This window comes from Arachis duranensis, chromosome 1 (genome assembly GCF_000817695.3).
Source record: "Arachis duranensis cultivar V14167 chromosome 1, aradu.V14167.gnm2.J7QH, whole genome shotgun sequence".
Taxonomy (NCBI): Eukaryota; Viridiplantae; Streptophyta; class Magnoliopsida; order Fabales; family Fabaceae; genus Arachis; species Arachis duranensis.
Genome location: NC_029772.3, coordinates 94,794,298 through 94,809,486, shown reverse-complemented (window position 1 = coordinate 94,809,486; position 15,189 = coordinate 94,794,298). Strand labels below are relative to the sequence as shown.

At 33.0% G+C, this 15,189-nt stretch overlaps 2 protein-coding genes and 1 non-coding gene across 4 annotated transcripts; 2 read left to right on the top strand and 1 right to left on the bottom strand.

Annotated features, from left to right (window-relative positions):
• Nucleotides 1–5,797: 5,797 nt before the first annotated feature.
• On the top strand, nt 5,798–9,701 carry LOC107463205 (uncharacterized). The gene is made up of 6 exons (XM_016081962.3): nt 5,798–6,252; nt 6,653–6,864; nt 8,320–8,599; nt 8,682–8,767; nt 8,871–8,962; nt 9,050–9,701. Exons 1-6 carry the CDS (start codon nt 5,947–5,949, stop codon nt 9,292–9,294), a joined length of 1,221 nt encoding a protein of 406 aa, XP_015937448.1. The 5' UTR covers nt 5,798–5,946; the 3' UTR covers nt 9,295–9,701.
• A 268-nt stretch (nt 9,702–9,969) lies between these two features.
• LOC107463940 (protein DEHYDRATION-INDUCED 19-like) lies at nt 9,970–11,978 on the bottom strand. 2 transcript variants are annotated; one of them, XM_052253417.1, is made up of 5 exons: nt 11,699–11,978; nt 11,456–11,598; nt 10,819–10,896; nt 10,360–10,601; nt 9,970–10,231 (listed from the first exon to the last, which is right to left on the bottom strand). In XM_052253417.1, exons 1-5 carry the CDS (start codon nt 11,757–11,759, stop codon nt 10,111–10,113), a joined length of 645 nt encoding a protein of 214 aa, XP_052109377.1. In that variant the 5' UTR covers nt 11,760–11,978; the 3' UTR covers nt 9,970–10,110. The 2 variants fall into 2 exon arrangements, with proteins under 2 accessions (XP_052109377.1, XP_020981597.1); XM_021125938.2 differs by having other exon boundaries at nt 11,456–11,610; nt 11,699–11,977.
• A 32-nt stretch (nt 11,979–12,010) lies between these two features.
• TRNAT-AGU (transfer RNA threonine (anticodon AGU)) lies at nt 12,011–12,084 on the top strand. Its single transcript has one exon. It is a non-coding gene; the product is annotated as a tRNA-Thr (tRNA).
• Nucleotides 12,085–15,189: the final 3,105 nt, after the last annotated feature.

Genomic DNA, 15,189 nt, shown 5'->3' with positions numbered 1-15,189 from the left:
AGTTAATATAAAAAAAGTAAAAAAAAAAATTTAATCAAGTATATTTTCTATTTTTATAAATATATTTTTTATGTTATAAAAAAAACTGTTTATTAACTAAAATATTGGTCATTCAAGATCATGAGTGTATCAATTTAATTAGATTATAATAATTTCATTCAAGATCGTGAGCGCACCAACTTAATTTTTAAAAGAGTAAAGTATCGTTTTTATAATGTTGTCTCTAATATTTTAATCGTCCTATTTAAGTTTTTAACGTTTTAAATTGACTCAATGTTATTCTATCGTTCCGTTAATAAAATTGACGGTGGATCAAAATTGAGACGATTTTGAAACATTAAGAACTTTAATAGGATAAAAACGTTGAGGACAAAAATGATACATAAAAATAAATTTTAATAATATTTATTTTTTACTGTATATAGTATTTAATTATTTTTTAATCACATTTAAGTAAATTACCCTTAATCACATTACTTTTATTCTAAATAAATTTATTTTTTTATAATTTTACACTTAAAGTAATATAATTTTACTTTTATTACTTAATTACATTACTTATAATTTTTTTTTATAATTTTATACTTTCATTCTAAATAAATTAATTTTTTTATAATTTTATGCTTAAAGTAATGTGATTAACTGTAATTTATGAGTAAAATTATAAAAAAAATTAATTTATTTAGAATGAAAGTAATGTGATTAACTGTAATTTGCTTAGATGTGATTAAAAAATAATTGAATACTATATACAGTAAAAAATTGATATTATTGAAGAATAAAATTAAAATTTATTTTTATGTGTTATTTTTGTCCCCAACATTTTCATCCTATTTAAATCCTTAACGTTTCAAAATTGTCTCAATTTTGTCCTGCCGTCAATTTTGTTAACGGATCCCTAACGGCAGGACAATATTGAGTCAATTTTGAAACGTTAAGAACTTAAATAGAACCATTAAAATGTTAGAGAAAACTTTAAAACTTATCCTAAATATTAGGAACAAAAATGATAGTTAACTTTTTTTTAATATTAAACGTTTTAAATTGATCCCAAAGTATCTAATGAATCAAATTAGTAAAATATTATAGTCTAACTAATGAAACTACTAATTTGTTTTACTCGTGTATCTTTTAAGGGATGAATTTTAGATAAGTAATTTTTTGATAATTAATAAATTAACGCATGAAATATAATTGACTATTTGACCATTAATTAATCCAATTTTTTTTTTCTAGAAACTAGAATATTACATGCCATTTTTCATTGTTTAAAGCAAATTAAACCTCACTAGTTTCTACATAAAAAAAAGGGTATGATGACAAGATTAAATAAGATCCACTTTTATAAAATAAATATGTATGTCATCCTTTCAATTCATAAAATATAACACAATAATTGACAAAATGACAAAACGTAACAAGTTTGGATCTTAATTTATAGTAATTTCAATGGTTTCTAAACTACTAACTTTTTTACAATATATATATAAGGAGAGTGTCTAATTTTATTATCATCATGCAATAAAATTCTTAAAGTTATAAATTATATAAACTTTTTGCTATAATGATAACACATAATTAAATATTTTATGTAAAATTCTCTTAGATTTCTTCTACATCTTCCACTTCTTTTTTAGGAGTTTGTCAAACATTGCGATTAGGACGAACGGAATTTCAGGAAAGTTATAAGAATATCCATAAGTCGTTCAACGAAAGTGTGTAATGTTTACTATTTAATGGTCCAAAGAAATTTAATAATGCACTGGGCACAAAAGTTTATAGACGCCCTTCTAGAACACAAATTTTAAATTACACAACCCCACCCCAAAACCCCATTTCTTTAACAGGAGTTCTATCTATCCTCATTTAAAACTGATCATTTAATTCGGTTAGAACTGTAAAATTTTAAATTATACTGGATCTTAACAAAAGGTGAAAACCACAAAAAAAATGGATTGGATCCTAGATCAATTTTTTAAAATTTATTTAATCTAACCCAATTGAATAATAACTTTTCAAGAACGTTATAGGTTATCTATATCTATCCCTCCTTTATTCAGTTTTTTATTTTTATTATTTTTATATTATAAAAATGTACAAAAGAAGTGTATTCGAAAAATAATGCAAAATTGTTTCGCATAACTTTTTTAGAAGGCAAAAAATAAAATAAAAAAAATAGAGAGAGAACGAATATATTCGCACTTTTAAAGTTACAGTTGTAGCTTATATATATAAACAACACAAAAATATGTATAGTTGCCTTATACCAAAACTCACTAAAAACATAATATACCATCAAATAAAACTAAACTAACTACTTCTATAATTCTGTTACGAATAAAAATTTAAAATTTTTATTTTTTCTCTCCTTTATACTCCCTCAAATTCGAATATGGTCGAAAAGCAACTCACATTTTGATCCTCAATTTCTCAAAAGAAATAGCAGATAAAGGCTTGGTAAGGATCTGAACCGCATAACCTTTTATGATATTGTTCCGTAGCCCAAAACCACACAAGTCCACTCTTTTACTACGACGCCACTTTTTTTTTTTTGGTAAATTAAAGGGAGTACGACGCCTCTTTAAAGAAACCAGAGTTGAAGAGGGTCCATAATAAGCCCAAATATGAGTATACCTGACCTGGCCCAAGAGTTTCGGACTACCCTTCCATCAGGTCCAAAATCTTTTATCAGCTTGGGTAAACCTCTTTGAAAAACAAATATATTTATACTTATAAATTATAATAAGTTTAGTTTAATTTATTATTCATGGTTGATACCACAATTTTCTACTCTTTTTTTGTATATCTTGTGTGTATAAAATTTTTATGTTTGATTCACATTTCCCCTTCCTAAATACTCGCAAGGAATAATTTATAGTTTTTTTTTTGGTAAATGAATATATAGCTTGTTTTATTCATGTACTATTATTACATAAATTAAAACGTTATGCATTATTATTGCACATATTAAATTTATTGATGTTGGATGAGTTATTTTTATGAATTCGAATAAATACACATTCTATATAAGTAGAGACAATTTATTTATTTATTATTTACAAAATATTTTGCATAAAATATTTTTTACATACACCGATAAACATTTCTATTTTTTATCTTATTAGTATTGTGAAAATAATTTTTAAAGTATCTAATATCATTAGAAACTTTAGTTAACATATTATCTTTTATAAAAAAAATGTTATACATGTATATTATGAGTAAGTATTTTTAATAATTTATTTGTTATACAATTTGAAATTATATACACTTAAAATAATATTTTTTTTAAGTATTGATGTTATCTAGAACTAGGATATAAATTATTTTTTATATAAAAAAATAAGTACTGTATTCGCACCATATTGATATTTGAGGTGATTTATAGTATTGTGGATGTTTAGAGTTGTCCTGATACAATACACAGACGTAATGTGTACGAGTCAATTATTACTCAACACGCAAGAGACGTAATGCTTTCCTTCGTCAGAGATTTTAGTTACATTTTTAGAGATTATGTGCACCTTTTCAGATTCCTTTTAACTTCTTTTTCAACATGCGGGTTGTACCTACCTGCATGCAGGAGACAAACGTATGTTCAAGAATAGGTGATGCAGTAATGATTTGGCTTTTAAATTCAGCATAAACAAAGCTTACTTCACTCGTTGAAGTGAGAAATAAAGAAATAATAGGAAGATTTCCAATCAACATTGCTAAACTGCTATCTTTATTTATTCATAGCAATCGGATATTATTCTCACACCGTTGTTCCTAACAATATGCCTTCATAAATTACTGAAGAAAAAGTATCACGCATCTGCAGTTTCTCCTTCCATGATGATAAAAGCAATTGATACAATATTTTAGTTCACATATTATGTAACTGCAACCAAAAGGATACCTTTATATTTTCGTAAAGACATGTGCCGTCAACCTGAATTAGAGGCTTGCAATGTCGGAACACTCTAATATATAGATTGAAACTCTAGAATATTCGGTGAAGTATCCAGACACCGTTCAACTCTTCACTCTTGTTGTATAGGAGTCGTGTTTCTATTTGGACAATTGAGCTAGACATCTTATGAACCATTACCATGCATCACAATAGCAAAGCTTGGTAAAAATCTTTTCAACCATCAAAGAATTTTTTGATCGATTTCTACTTTTCCAACCAAACCTTCCGGTAATTGATATTGTAATTGAACCTGAACTGAACTTCTGTAATTATAGATTTCACCTTCAGGAATGGGACGGTTTCAACCAATGGCCTTATAGTCTTTGCAATCGTGTCTGAGTCTGAGTCTAATTTGGAGTGGTCCTGTGAATAGTTCCCATGGTGCACGTGTGCCTTCCGTTATATCTCCGTATCTCCCAACAATTTTTCTTCCGTATCAAGCAATATTGAATAAGCCAATCGCACGCACGACCATATGTCTTGCATTTTGCATACAATGTATGTGACTCAAACTCATACACAGTGTAATCGACTCCTCTAAAGATAGTGTAACTCCTAATTGCCGCAACGATCGATTATCTAAAACTGTATTCCATTTCGATCCTGAACTCCCCATCTTTAGGAACAACAACACCTGCAGAAAAAAATATATCACTCACTCCTCATGTACCTATATTCACATATTTGGATAATTTCAGTGCATACATGACGTCAGGATCCAAATTATACATAAAAGGTGGAACATCTAAGGACTGACTGCGGGTGAAATTACTATGTTTTCCATAACTGTCTCACCTCTCCCATCACTATCCTCATTCTCGCCACAAGCTCCATAGTTAGATTCAAAGTCTTTTTCATTATCACTGTTCCTTCGTCACTTCAGTTTTATCATCTTTTATGTCTAGGTCATGTTGAATTCCATCCTCACCTATATATTCAAACTCAACATTCAACTTAATATTTGACTATTGTATTTGAGTTTGCTAGTGAATATGAAACATATGTTGTGTACTTACTTCGTCAATGATAGCCATAATATCAAACTGTATGGCTACGTTTGTTTATAAGTATAGAATATTAAGACATAATATTATGTTTGATAGATGAGCTAGGGGTGTTCATGGATAAGATCCGATCTGCATCTCTGTGGTGTTTATTCGAATCTGATCCGAAAGTTGCGGATATGGATCCGATTCGCATACTAATAGGATCAGATTGCGGATTTTGTGTAGATATCCGTATATCCAATCCGCAAAAATAAAAAAATAAATAAGTAAATATTATTTTTATGTTTTATTTGAACTAATAATATCATATATATTGTATTATTTTAATTTATTATTTAAGAAAAATATGTTTAATATTATTTTAATAGTAAACATGTTTAAAAGAATAGAAAAATGAATTTTATTGATATTTTTTAATAAAAGTAAATTTTTAAAAATATTTGTGTGTTTCGGAGATATATCTAATATCCGATTCGATTCGCAGATTGGATTCAAGCAAAAAAACTACGAATATTGAATCCGATTTGACTGATAATTTTAATACAGATCCGATCGAAATTTTAGTTATAGTGGACCCTTAAATAAAACATTATATCTAAATTGACTAAATATACTGAATTAATATTTTTTAATATTTTTCAGATATTAATGTTAGATTTTTTGAATACCGCATTAGTATTAATTTCCACATGGGGTGTAAATCTAGGGAATAGGAATACAGGAAAGTGTAGTGATTTACGGATTAAGTGACGTGGCATGTAGCATTGCGTAAACTAAAACTACCGGTCTCAGTATAATAATTTAAACACGCGCGATAAAATAAGAAACAAGCGTTTTGACTATTGCGTGAGACATAGGGAATAGCATAAAATAGGTTAAACCCTCAACTCTTCTCCCCTCTCCACTTAGTTACTTTCACTCACACTCTCTTAACCTAACATCCCCAACACGTCGTCGTTTTACGCCTCCTATTTCTCAAACTCAATGTCGGCCACTGGTGGCGCCGCTATATCCGGCGGAAACCGCACCCGGAATCGCCATCTCGGAGATAATCGATTCTACAGCCCCCCGCCCCTCCGCAAACACAGGGAGAAGCAGCACCACCCCAACCACCAGTACCACCACCACGACCCGCCGCAGAGGTCTTCGCTTTCCAGAACCTCGTCGGAGAACAGGCCCGGCTCCTCCTCCGATTGCTCGATTTCTTCGCGTGCTACATCTGACATCTCCAATTTGGATCGCTTCTTGGAGTACACCACTCCTCTTGTTCCCGCCCAATATCTCCCCAAGGTTCTCATCAATTCAATCCTTTTCTTCATCCTGCAACGATTTTTTTTTTTATTTTGATATTCATATCACTCTTTGCTTTTCGCATGACCGATGAGGTGAATTTTCTCTATTTGTAGGGAAGTAGGAGCAATGGACCCTACTAGTGAATTTTTTGTTTAAGAAAAAAAAGAGGGATCTTGAGTTAATCAATGCTTCGTTTATAGATGAATGCTACCAATGTTTTTTATAATTTATGCCTTGCTTTGAGATTTTCCTTAAATTGAGCTATTGCAAAGAAGGTGGCGTATATATAATTAGAATGCCCTTGCTATTCAAGATAGCTTCAGTTGTTTGGGTTTGTTTCAAAGGGCAATTTGGCTTATTTGGGTGGAAACTTTCTTTTTCTTTTGGGAATCAACAGACAAGCTCTAAGAAGTGGAAGCCAACGGAGGCAGAGTTACATCCATACTTTGTGCTTGGGGACTTGTGGGAATCTTTTAAGGAATGGAGTGCATATGGGGCGGGTGTACCTCTGATGTTGAATGGGAGTGAATCCGTGACGCAGTATTACAATGTTTCCTTGTCTGCCATTCAGCTCTACATTGACCCATCAAAACCTTCTTCACGGTTAAGGTCAGTGTGCCACTGCAAACAAGCTAGTTCTAACTGTAGAAACTCAAACGACTGGCCAATTTCTGATTATTTAATATATTCTGATGCAATTTTCCTAATTTGTGCTCTTTTTCAATTTGTTATTATTCATTGGAGGGTTGTACTTGTAATCCTCTCTTACAAGGGAAGACATAAAAATTAGGATTATGTATCTAAACAGCAATCACACTAAGATTCTCTTTAGTAGCTTGATGCTTAGCCTCCTCTGAGTAGAACTTACAATAATTGAGTGTGATAGTACTTAGCTTTATAAAGTTATGTTGATTAATGCATGACTGTTGCTGGTGGTGAAGAGGCCAAGACCAAATTTTCTTTTTTCTCTACGGATTGAAGAATGCCAGAGTTCAGAGATTATGCCCCCGTGATACATGATACCCCTTCCATATTAGTTTTGCTCTAGTTTTTCTATTCTTAATATGCTCCAGCTGATCACTGCATGTGTGGGGATGACAATACAATAAGAGCAACTAAGTCTTGTCCCACTAGGTGGGGTTAGTTACAATAATCAAACAACATCTTGGTATTGGGCCTCTACAGGTCTTCTCCATTTATGTTGAAACCATATAAGGCAAGATTTTAACATCTTCTCAATGCTAGGTGCTATTCCCAAGTCTCTCTCTCTATAGTGCACTCATTTTTTATCCAATCATGCTTAGGTGTAGTTAGCTATCATTGATCTTGTCTTGGCTACTGGCATGGTATTGAATATTGATAACTTTCTCTCAGTAACTGCATGATGAATGATAACAGTTTGGTGCAAGCATGATGATGGACTAACTAGCTAAAGAACTCAGATTCCTTAGCCTTGCTGAAAGTCTGAAAACTGATATGGATGAAACATCTGTATGAGAAACATTAGCTGATCACAATAATAAAGTGGCTACCATGATCTGCCCTCCTTTGTCATATGATGCTACTAAATTATCTTGAGCTAGTTTTTTTAGGGTCACACCAATACACCATCACAGCTAAACTTGATTTACTTACCTCATGTTACACATATTAGCTGAATCAAGTGGAACATTGCGCGTGTTCCCTCTGTCTGCTACCCACCTTAAGTTCTATTAAATTCTGTCAATTGTGCATTTGTTGCTTATAGACTTCTTGTTGCCTACTAGGAGGACTATTCATATTTTTTCCTGCAAGTTCTAGATGACATTGAGTATGATACATATTTATCTTATATCTGTTATGATAAAAAAGATATAGTCACCCATTTACTAGGAGTTCAGATATAGGAGACCACCTAGTTATTTTACCTTTTTCCATTTCTCAGTCTTATTTTGAAATGAATGTAGCCTAGAACCTGGTCCTTTTACAGGAGGCCAGTTTACCATTTCAACTGAAGTTGATTAGCTAACCACGTGTTTAGTGTGTCAATAACATAGTGTTCTTCTCAATTTTATTTTATTTCAGGAAGCCTAGTCAAGAAAGTGATTCTGAATCAGCAAGAGAGACAAGCAGTGATAGTAGCAGTGGTTATTGTCATGAACGAGGAACAAATAGCATCCCTAGCATTAGGAATCATCTTAACATATCAGATGCCAACAATCATGGTCTGGAAAGGGTGTCAGGAAGTATGCCTTTTGTGAGTTCATCTAGTGATGAGACTCAGAGCTGCAACCCACCTGGTCAGAAAATATTTGAATACTTCGAGCGTGAGACACCTTATAATCGTGCTCCATTAGCAGACAAGGCAAGACATTTTCCTTTGGTAAAATACCACATTGGGACTTTTTCTTTTTAAGTCTAACAAATCCTCATATTGTTTGATTCAGATTTCTGATCTTGCACGTCACTTTCCAGAGTTGAAGACATACTGGAGCTGTGATCTCTCACCTGCTAGTTGGGTTTCACTGGCTTGGTATGTTTTTTCTATACTTATTGGTTTTCAAATTGTTGTGGGTGGATGATTCATGTTATAATTGTTAATTTTGAAAGGAATATTTTCTGTTTCTGTTACGAAGGTATCCAATATATAGAATACCTACTGGTCCAACGCTACAGAGCCTGAGTGCCTGCTTCCTGACCTACCATTCCCTGTCGACGGCTTTGCAGAGTATGCCTTGCTATCTTTGTTAAGCTTTTATATGTGCAAAATGTATGTGAAGGGACATCAATCTTACCTGCTTAACCTTTGAATCAGGTCCAAATACTGATGGGCTTCATATCCATTATTCAAGAGGTAGGGACATATCATCAAAGTTATCCCTGCCAATCTTTGGGCTTGCTTTTCACAAGTTCAAAGTTTCTGTCTGGGATCCTGAGGGGGTTTCCGAATGTCAGAAAGCTAATTCTCTGATGCAATCTGCCGAAAACTGGCTCAGGCGATTGCGTATTGAACATCCTGATTATAATTACTTTATTACCCGATGTACATATCTGAGATGAGCAAAGATATAATTTTTTCTTACCTTGTTTTTTATTTCAAAAACAGAAGCTGCCCAGCTCCTGCCTAATATACTGTGTTGTCCATTAATTGAACAGTTATTTTTCCGGAAGGCTATACATAAACTTTAGGATCACTTGTATTTTCCTAAAATAGTACAGAAGGGTTTCTGCCTCTGTAAGTATTTCAGGAAAAGAGTAGGCATTGAAATTTATACGTTCTTCATTTGAGGATGGTCTACTTTTATAGTTCTGTTCTTCACAGGATGTCAAGTCTTTTTAACCAAGGTTTTCTTCTTTTATGTGGCTTATCTAGATCATGGGGAGAAGAGCCAAAGTCTATGTAAAAGAACTTATTTCACTTATTGTTGTCTAGCATATGCGATACATGTTGATTCCCAGTATACAAATCCTTGTGTTAAGATCAGATATTACACTAACAAGCCGCTGCTTCCTAATGTTTGTTGTTTAATGTTGGATAGAAGGTTAACTGCCAATTTAAAAGCTGGGGGACGTATAAAGTAATGTATTGTAAAATGGCAAATTAGCAACTATTTGGGTTGGGACTCGAAATTGTCACTCATCTAAGATTCCAAGTACTTGCTTTCTCCAAGGATCCATGCTTGTTTGCGGATATTTCATTCACAATGGCAATTGGCCAAGAGGAAGCAACACAGGTGACAATCAAAATACTATTAATTGCATTTATATGAACAATTGTAGATAAGTCTAGTTACATTATGGACACATTCAATCGTTCTGCCACATATTCACTCTATGAATGAGCATAAACCCCTCCCTCAATAACGTCAGAACTAGCTACAATTTCATTGGTAAGTTATTATCAAGAATAGCAGACATCAGTAACCTCTGAACGAACTCAAACCTTGGATCTTTCTCGGCTTGATCCTTGTCCAGTGGTTGCAACGGTTCAGGTTCTCTGAACAGCATAAGGAAAGAAACAGCTGTGAAGGACGATCTTGACAGCAAGACTAAACATGATCATATCAACCTGAGATTCCAAGCACGAAAACTCTTTGATCAAACATAAAATACCGACATTCCTACCTTTCCAAGAAATCGCCTTCTAAACTTTGCATTTCAATAGCTTCCAATGGAGGTTGTACTTGTGCACTGAATTGTTCGTCAGCTAAAACTGGGGTGGAAATAAATGATGAGAGCAAAGGATCAAGCTCAGAGGGAGCTATGCATGAAAAATCTCTTAATAGGTGGTTCCATATTTCTTTATCCAGTTCGTTTCTCAATGTAGGATTCGAGCCTCCACTCCTGAACCTTCTTTTGCGCTGCACGTAATTTCTGGTCAAGGAGAAACTTGTAAAAACCACACCAATTATCCATCACATCTAGCAAGAAAAAGAATAGTAGTTGGAATGAGATATACCATATGAAAATATATCCCCGGATTAATGTGGCTGGTGCAATTAAATAAGCGTGGATCCAATTCAGCAGAAGGTGAAAACTAAAAATAACCAAAAAATGGAAAGAATCCCAGCTTCTAAAGGATATTTTCAGAAGATCTCCATGTTCTTTAGCAATATGACCGACAAGTTCCATCCCTAACGATTCTTCACAAATTGGACAGTCCTGAAAACATAAGCTGTGAAATTTCAACGAGGAACATGAATGCGACTACCCTAAATTACCTAGACAATAATAATGATCCCAACTTAAGTGGATAAAAATGATTAAAAACGAATTCAATTTGCATGGACCGATGACATAATTATTTCATATGAAAACTTTTTAAAAAATAAGTTGATTAATGTAATCTAAAAAATTAAGAGTTATAAACAATTCATTTCCGTTTTGATTATTACAGTCAAAACTCCTACCTACAAATGCTACAGTTCCACACTTCCACACCATTCGTAATTAAAAGACCGCCATAGCAATTCATAAAAGAAGAAAGTAAAAAACGCTAATGAACTGGAAGGAACATCAAAGTTTCAGAATAACACCATGATCATTATTAAAGCAAGAAACAACAAATTGAAAAGGAGCTGCACACGTACAAGAAATTATTATGATTACAAAAATAACAATAATAACGGCAAAGGACATCGGAATTAGAACTGAAAGAAAGAAAGAAAGAAAGAAAGAAAGAAAGAAAAGAAAAGAAAAGAGAAGAGAAAGAAGTGAATACCCCATTGGTGAGATGCCGGGGATGCTGATCGTGAATGTGGTAGCTAAGTGAATCGGCGTCGTGAATTTCGCCGCAGAAAGGGCACATAAACTCCTGCTTCGGCCTCAAATCATCATCGACCGATTGCTCACCGAGGACCAGATCTGCGAGCAGATCTGCAACACAATGCGATCATTGACTGATACAATGAAGAAACGACGAAAACAAAAGAAGGAAAAAGAGCTAAGAAAAAGAAGAGAGAACCGGCAAGAGATTGAATATCAGTGCTGCTGAAAGAAGCTAAAGAGGAAGGATCGGGTTCCATTCCTGAATTCTATTGAGTTCAGTTCAGTGTTCAGACACACTGGTAAGTAAAACCCTAACTACCTCAACGAAGACTCAGCGAAGAGAAGAGAATGCAGAACGCCACGTGTCTCTCACATTTCCGAATCACACTTGAGAATTCATAACTAACTGCCTCTCAGGCTCTCACCGTTCAGCTTCAGGAGACACCCGCCAATTTTCCCAGGAATATATTTTAAATATTTATAATTTAAATGTTATGCTTACCAACAAGCTCTCGTAGCTCAGTTGGTTAGAGCACCCGTTTAGTAAGCGGGAGGTCTTGAGTTCGACTCTCAACGAGAGCAGTTTTTTTAACTTTCTAGTGTGCCTCTGTTGAGATCCATCATTAGTGATTTTTTTTTGCAATCAAAGGACCCAGCCCAATACCCCTTGTGGGGTCCTAAAAAAAAGGAAGAAAGCTGTTGAGATATTGCATGTGACCTTTTACATTTACCCATTTACCCTTTGCAAGACTTCGTCCAATTATTTTGGCTTGCTTTGTTCCTTTTCGTTTTTGGACTTTCCATCAATCATATTACGATGAGAGGATAGAATTGAACCCTATGATTGTTCCTCCTGGATTGACACATATAGAAGGATGATGTAATATTCGTTAGCTAAAGGGATATGTTATTCTAATCATGATGAGGGAAAAGCAAATGTGGACATTAATATAACAAACGTCAAAGAATAAATTTCAAAGACAAAAGTGAGCAACAATTACAGCATAAACCCATTTTCATTTTCTTTCGTTATCTTCAAATCCAAAAGATAATGGTAGCACAAGAAGGTAAGCAAGGATGAATAACAAACATGTCAGGCGATGGTTATGGTTTGCACCACGTGCACTGGATCATCAATACGTGTTGTACGAAAAGCGCTAACACACTGCAAGCTACTTGTTCACTTTATGGGAAAAAAAATGTTGCGGATTCATGATCCTGATTTATGTATATCAAATTAAATTATATGTAACTAGTTGATGTAGTGATTAGCTCACTAACCCATTTAAGTAAATGTCGACAGATGAATTTTTGGAGCAAAATAAAAAAATCAATTATTAAACTAGTCATCTAAATAAAATAAATTAAATAATATATATTTATACATAAATATATTATAATTATTTTTTTATATACAGCAAAATGCGAAACCAATCCCCCCGGGGCGCATAGTTGCTGCTGAATTGAATGTTCTTCTTGATTAATTTATAGATATGCTTTAGACCGTGTGAAAGATAACAATAATGAGTTACATGAAATAATACTACTTCTATAAAAAATTTAAACAGATAGAAATAGAAATAAACAATGAATAATTATGCCTGTAACAAAGAAAAACCAAGCTTAGTAAAGTGGACAACCTTGGCTTTTATGAAGAATTGAAGATGCAACTTTGTCGGTGGACTAATATGTTTGCCTTATTAGACGACTCATAGTTGTATAGATAGGCGTCACGTTTTTGGTGTTGAAGAACCATTTAGTCATGACTATTCTTATTTGCTAATTAAAAAAGAGAAGAATACTTACATAGGGGTTTATTTAATTTAGGGACTCGGGGGGTTCAAATAATTCAAAGGACCACCACCACATGCATGTTTACCTTGTTAGCTTTGTATTGTGAATTTTAAGAGCAAGCACCACTCACAGAATCATTATTATTGTGTGTTTGATTCGTACAAATGAAACGTTGGCATCACACATGTCAACTCATGAATAATGACGAAGGAAACCATCTCCTTTCTTGTCAACGAGACCTTTCCTCTTTTCTTAATTAGTTAGCCTCCCACTTCAACTCTTTTGACCCGTCTCCATACACACACATGACCAATAGAGAGTTAGCAAAAATTATTCTTTTGTCTAATAATTAATTAATAATATTTAAAAATATAAATATATAATTAAGTTATTAAATTAAAAAATTAAATTAATAATTAAAAATTGTCCATATCCTCACTCAATACAATGGTCAGGCCCAATTGAGCCTGATTCACCTGACCTCCTGAAGAGGTCGGATTCGACACGTGTTAACAGATTCAAATAAATAACCGCATCCTCAAATCTCTCACCCACTTCTGGAAGAGATATCTCAACAACCCTAAAATAAAGGAACGATTATCCGCTATTAAAAGTGGAACTACTCCAACAGTAGTTATTGGTTCATCACCTATAAATACACTGATACATTCAAGTAAAACTAAGTTCCAATATCTTCTAAACCTGCTTAACTTTTTGCTGACTTAGGCATCAGAGTGTCTTTGCAGGTACCACCCCTCATTCTTTCACAGATACACATAACTCGGACGGAAGTCCCCTAAACAGTAACAGTTCGGAGACCACCCTCTTTTAACTTTGAGCCTTTCATTTAAGCACAATCATCCAGTTTTAGGTAAATCCCCAAAACAAAAATATTATTTAAAAATAATAAATTCTATTGACTTCAAAAAAATTTATATATATCATTATTTTTATAAAATAATCTCTAAATTATAGAAGAGAATTAAGGTGTGTGCATACATATACATATTAGAAAGAGGATTACTATCAAAATATTATTATTATATTCGATAATATTATGGCATGATTGTGTTTTCTATTCTCTTATAAAAGGATAACAAAAAAAGTGTAGCTTATTTTATGAATAGGCTACGTTTTTTTAAATGTATCTTAAAAAAAGTGTTGTTGAATGAGTTATTTTTTATAGTGTGTGTACTTTTTTTTAGGAGTTGGTCAGATTTTAAGTCAGGTCCACAAAATAAAAAAAATATATATATACTAACTTATTTAAAAAAAAACATTCGTTTGGCCCGAAAGTCAGGCAGCTTAATTTGTTTGTGACAAATTATGTTATCGTACTTGACAAATTTGCTTCAAATTTTTCATGAATTTTCTATGAATTTATATAGAAGTTAACAATTAGTAGCAACATGAAATAAGGAAAGAATAAGGACTAACATTTTTCCTCACAAATTAGTAGCAACATAAAATAAGTGAGGAAAGTCTATCAGTTGTTAAGCAGTCACTTCCTCACTAAATAAGCTTTTGATTAGTGACTCAATTGCGACCAGTTACTTCTAACATTTTCTTAGTTAATTTTGGATTTGTTATAACTCTGCGATATATTTCCAACGAGATTAGCGAGTAATTTGCTACAAAATAGGTAGGATATAGCTTTTGCTTTGCAACAAGATTGCAGTTGCCAAGTCTCTCGCTAAATTAAACTTGCGACAACTTAGCGACAAATGTATTTCACCCGCTAATCAATGACTTGAAATCAACGAAAGAAGTGTGTTAGTTGTTAAACGGTCGCAAATTTTTCGGTACTTAGGTCCTAGTCGCTCAATATCCGTATTTTCACTTTAGCGACTAATTAGCAAGGAACACTTCCCTAACTGAATGATTTATCCGTTG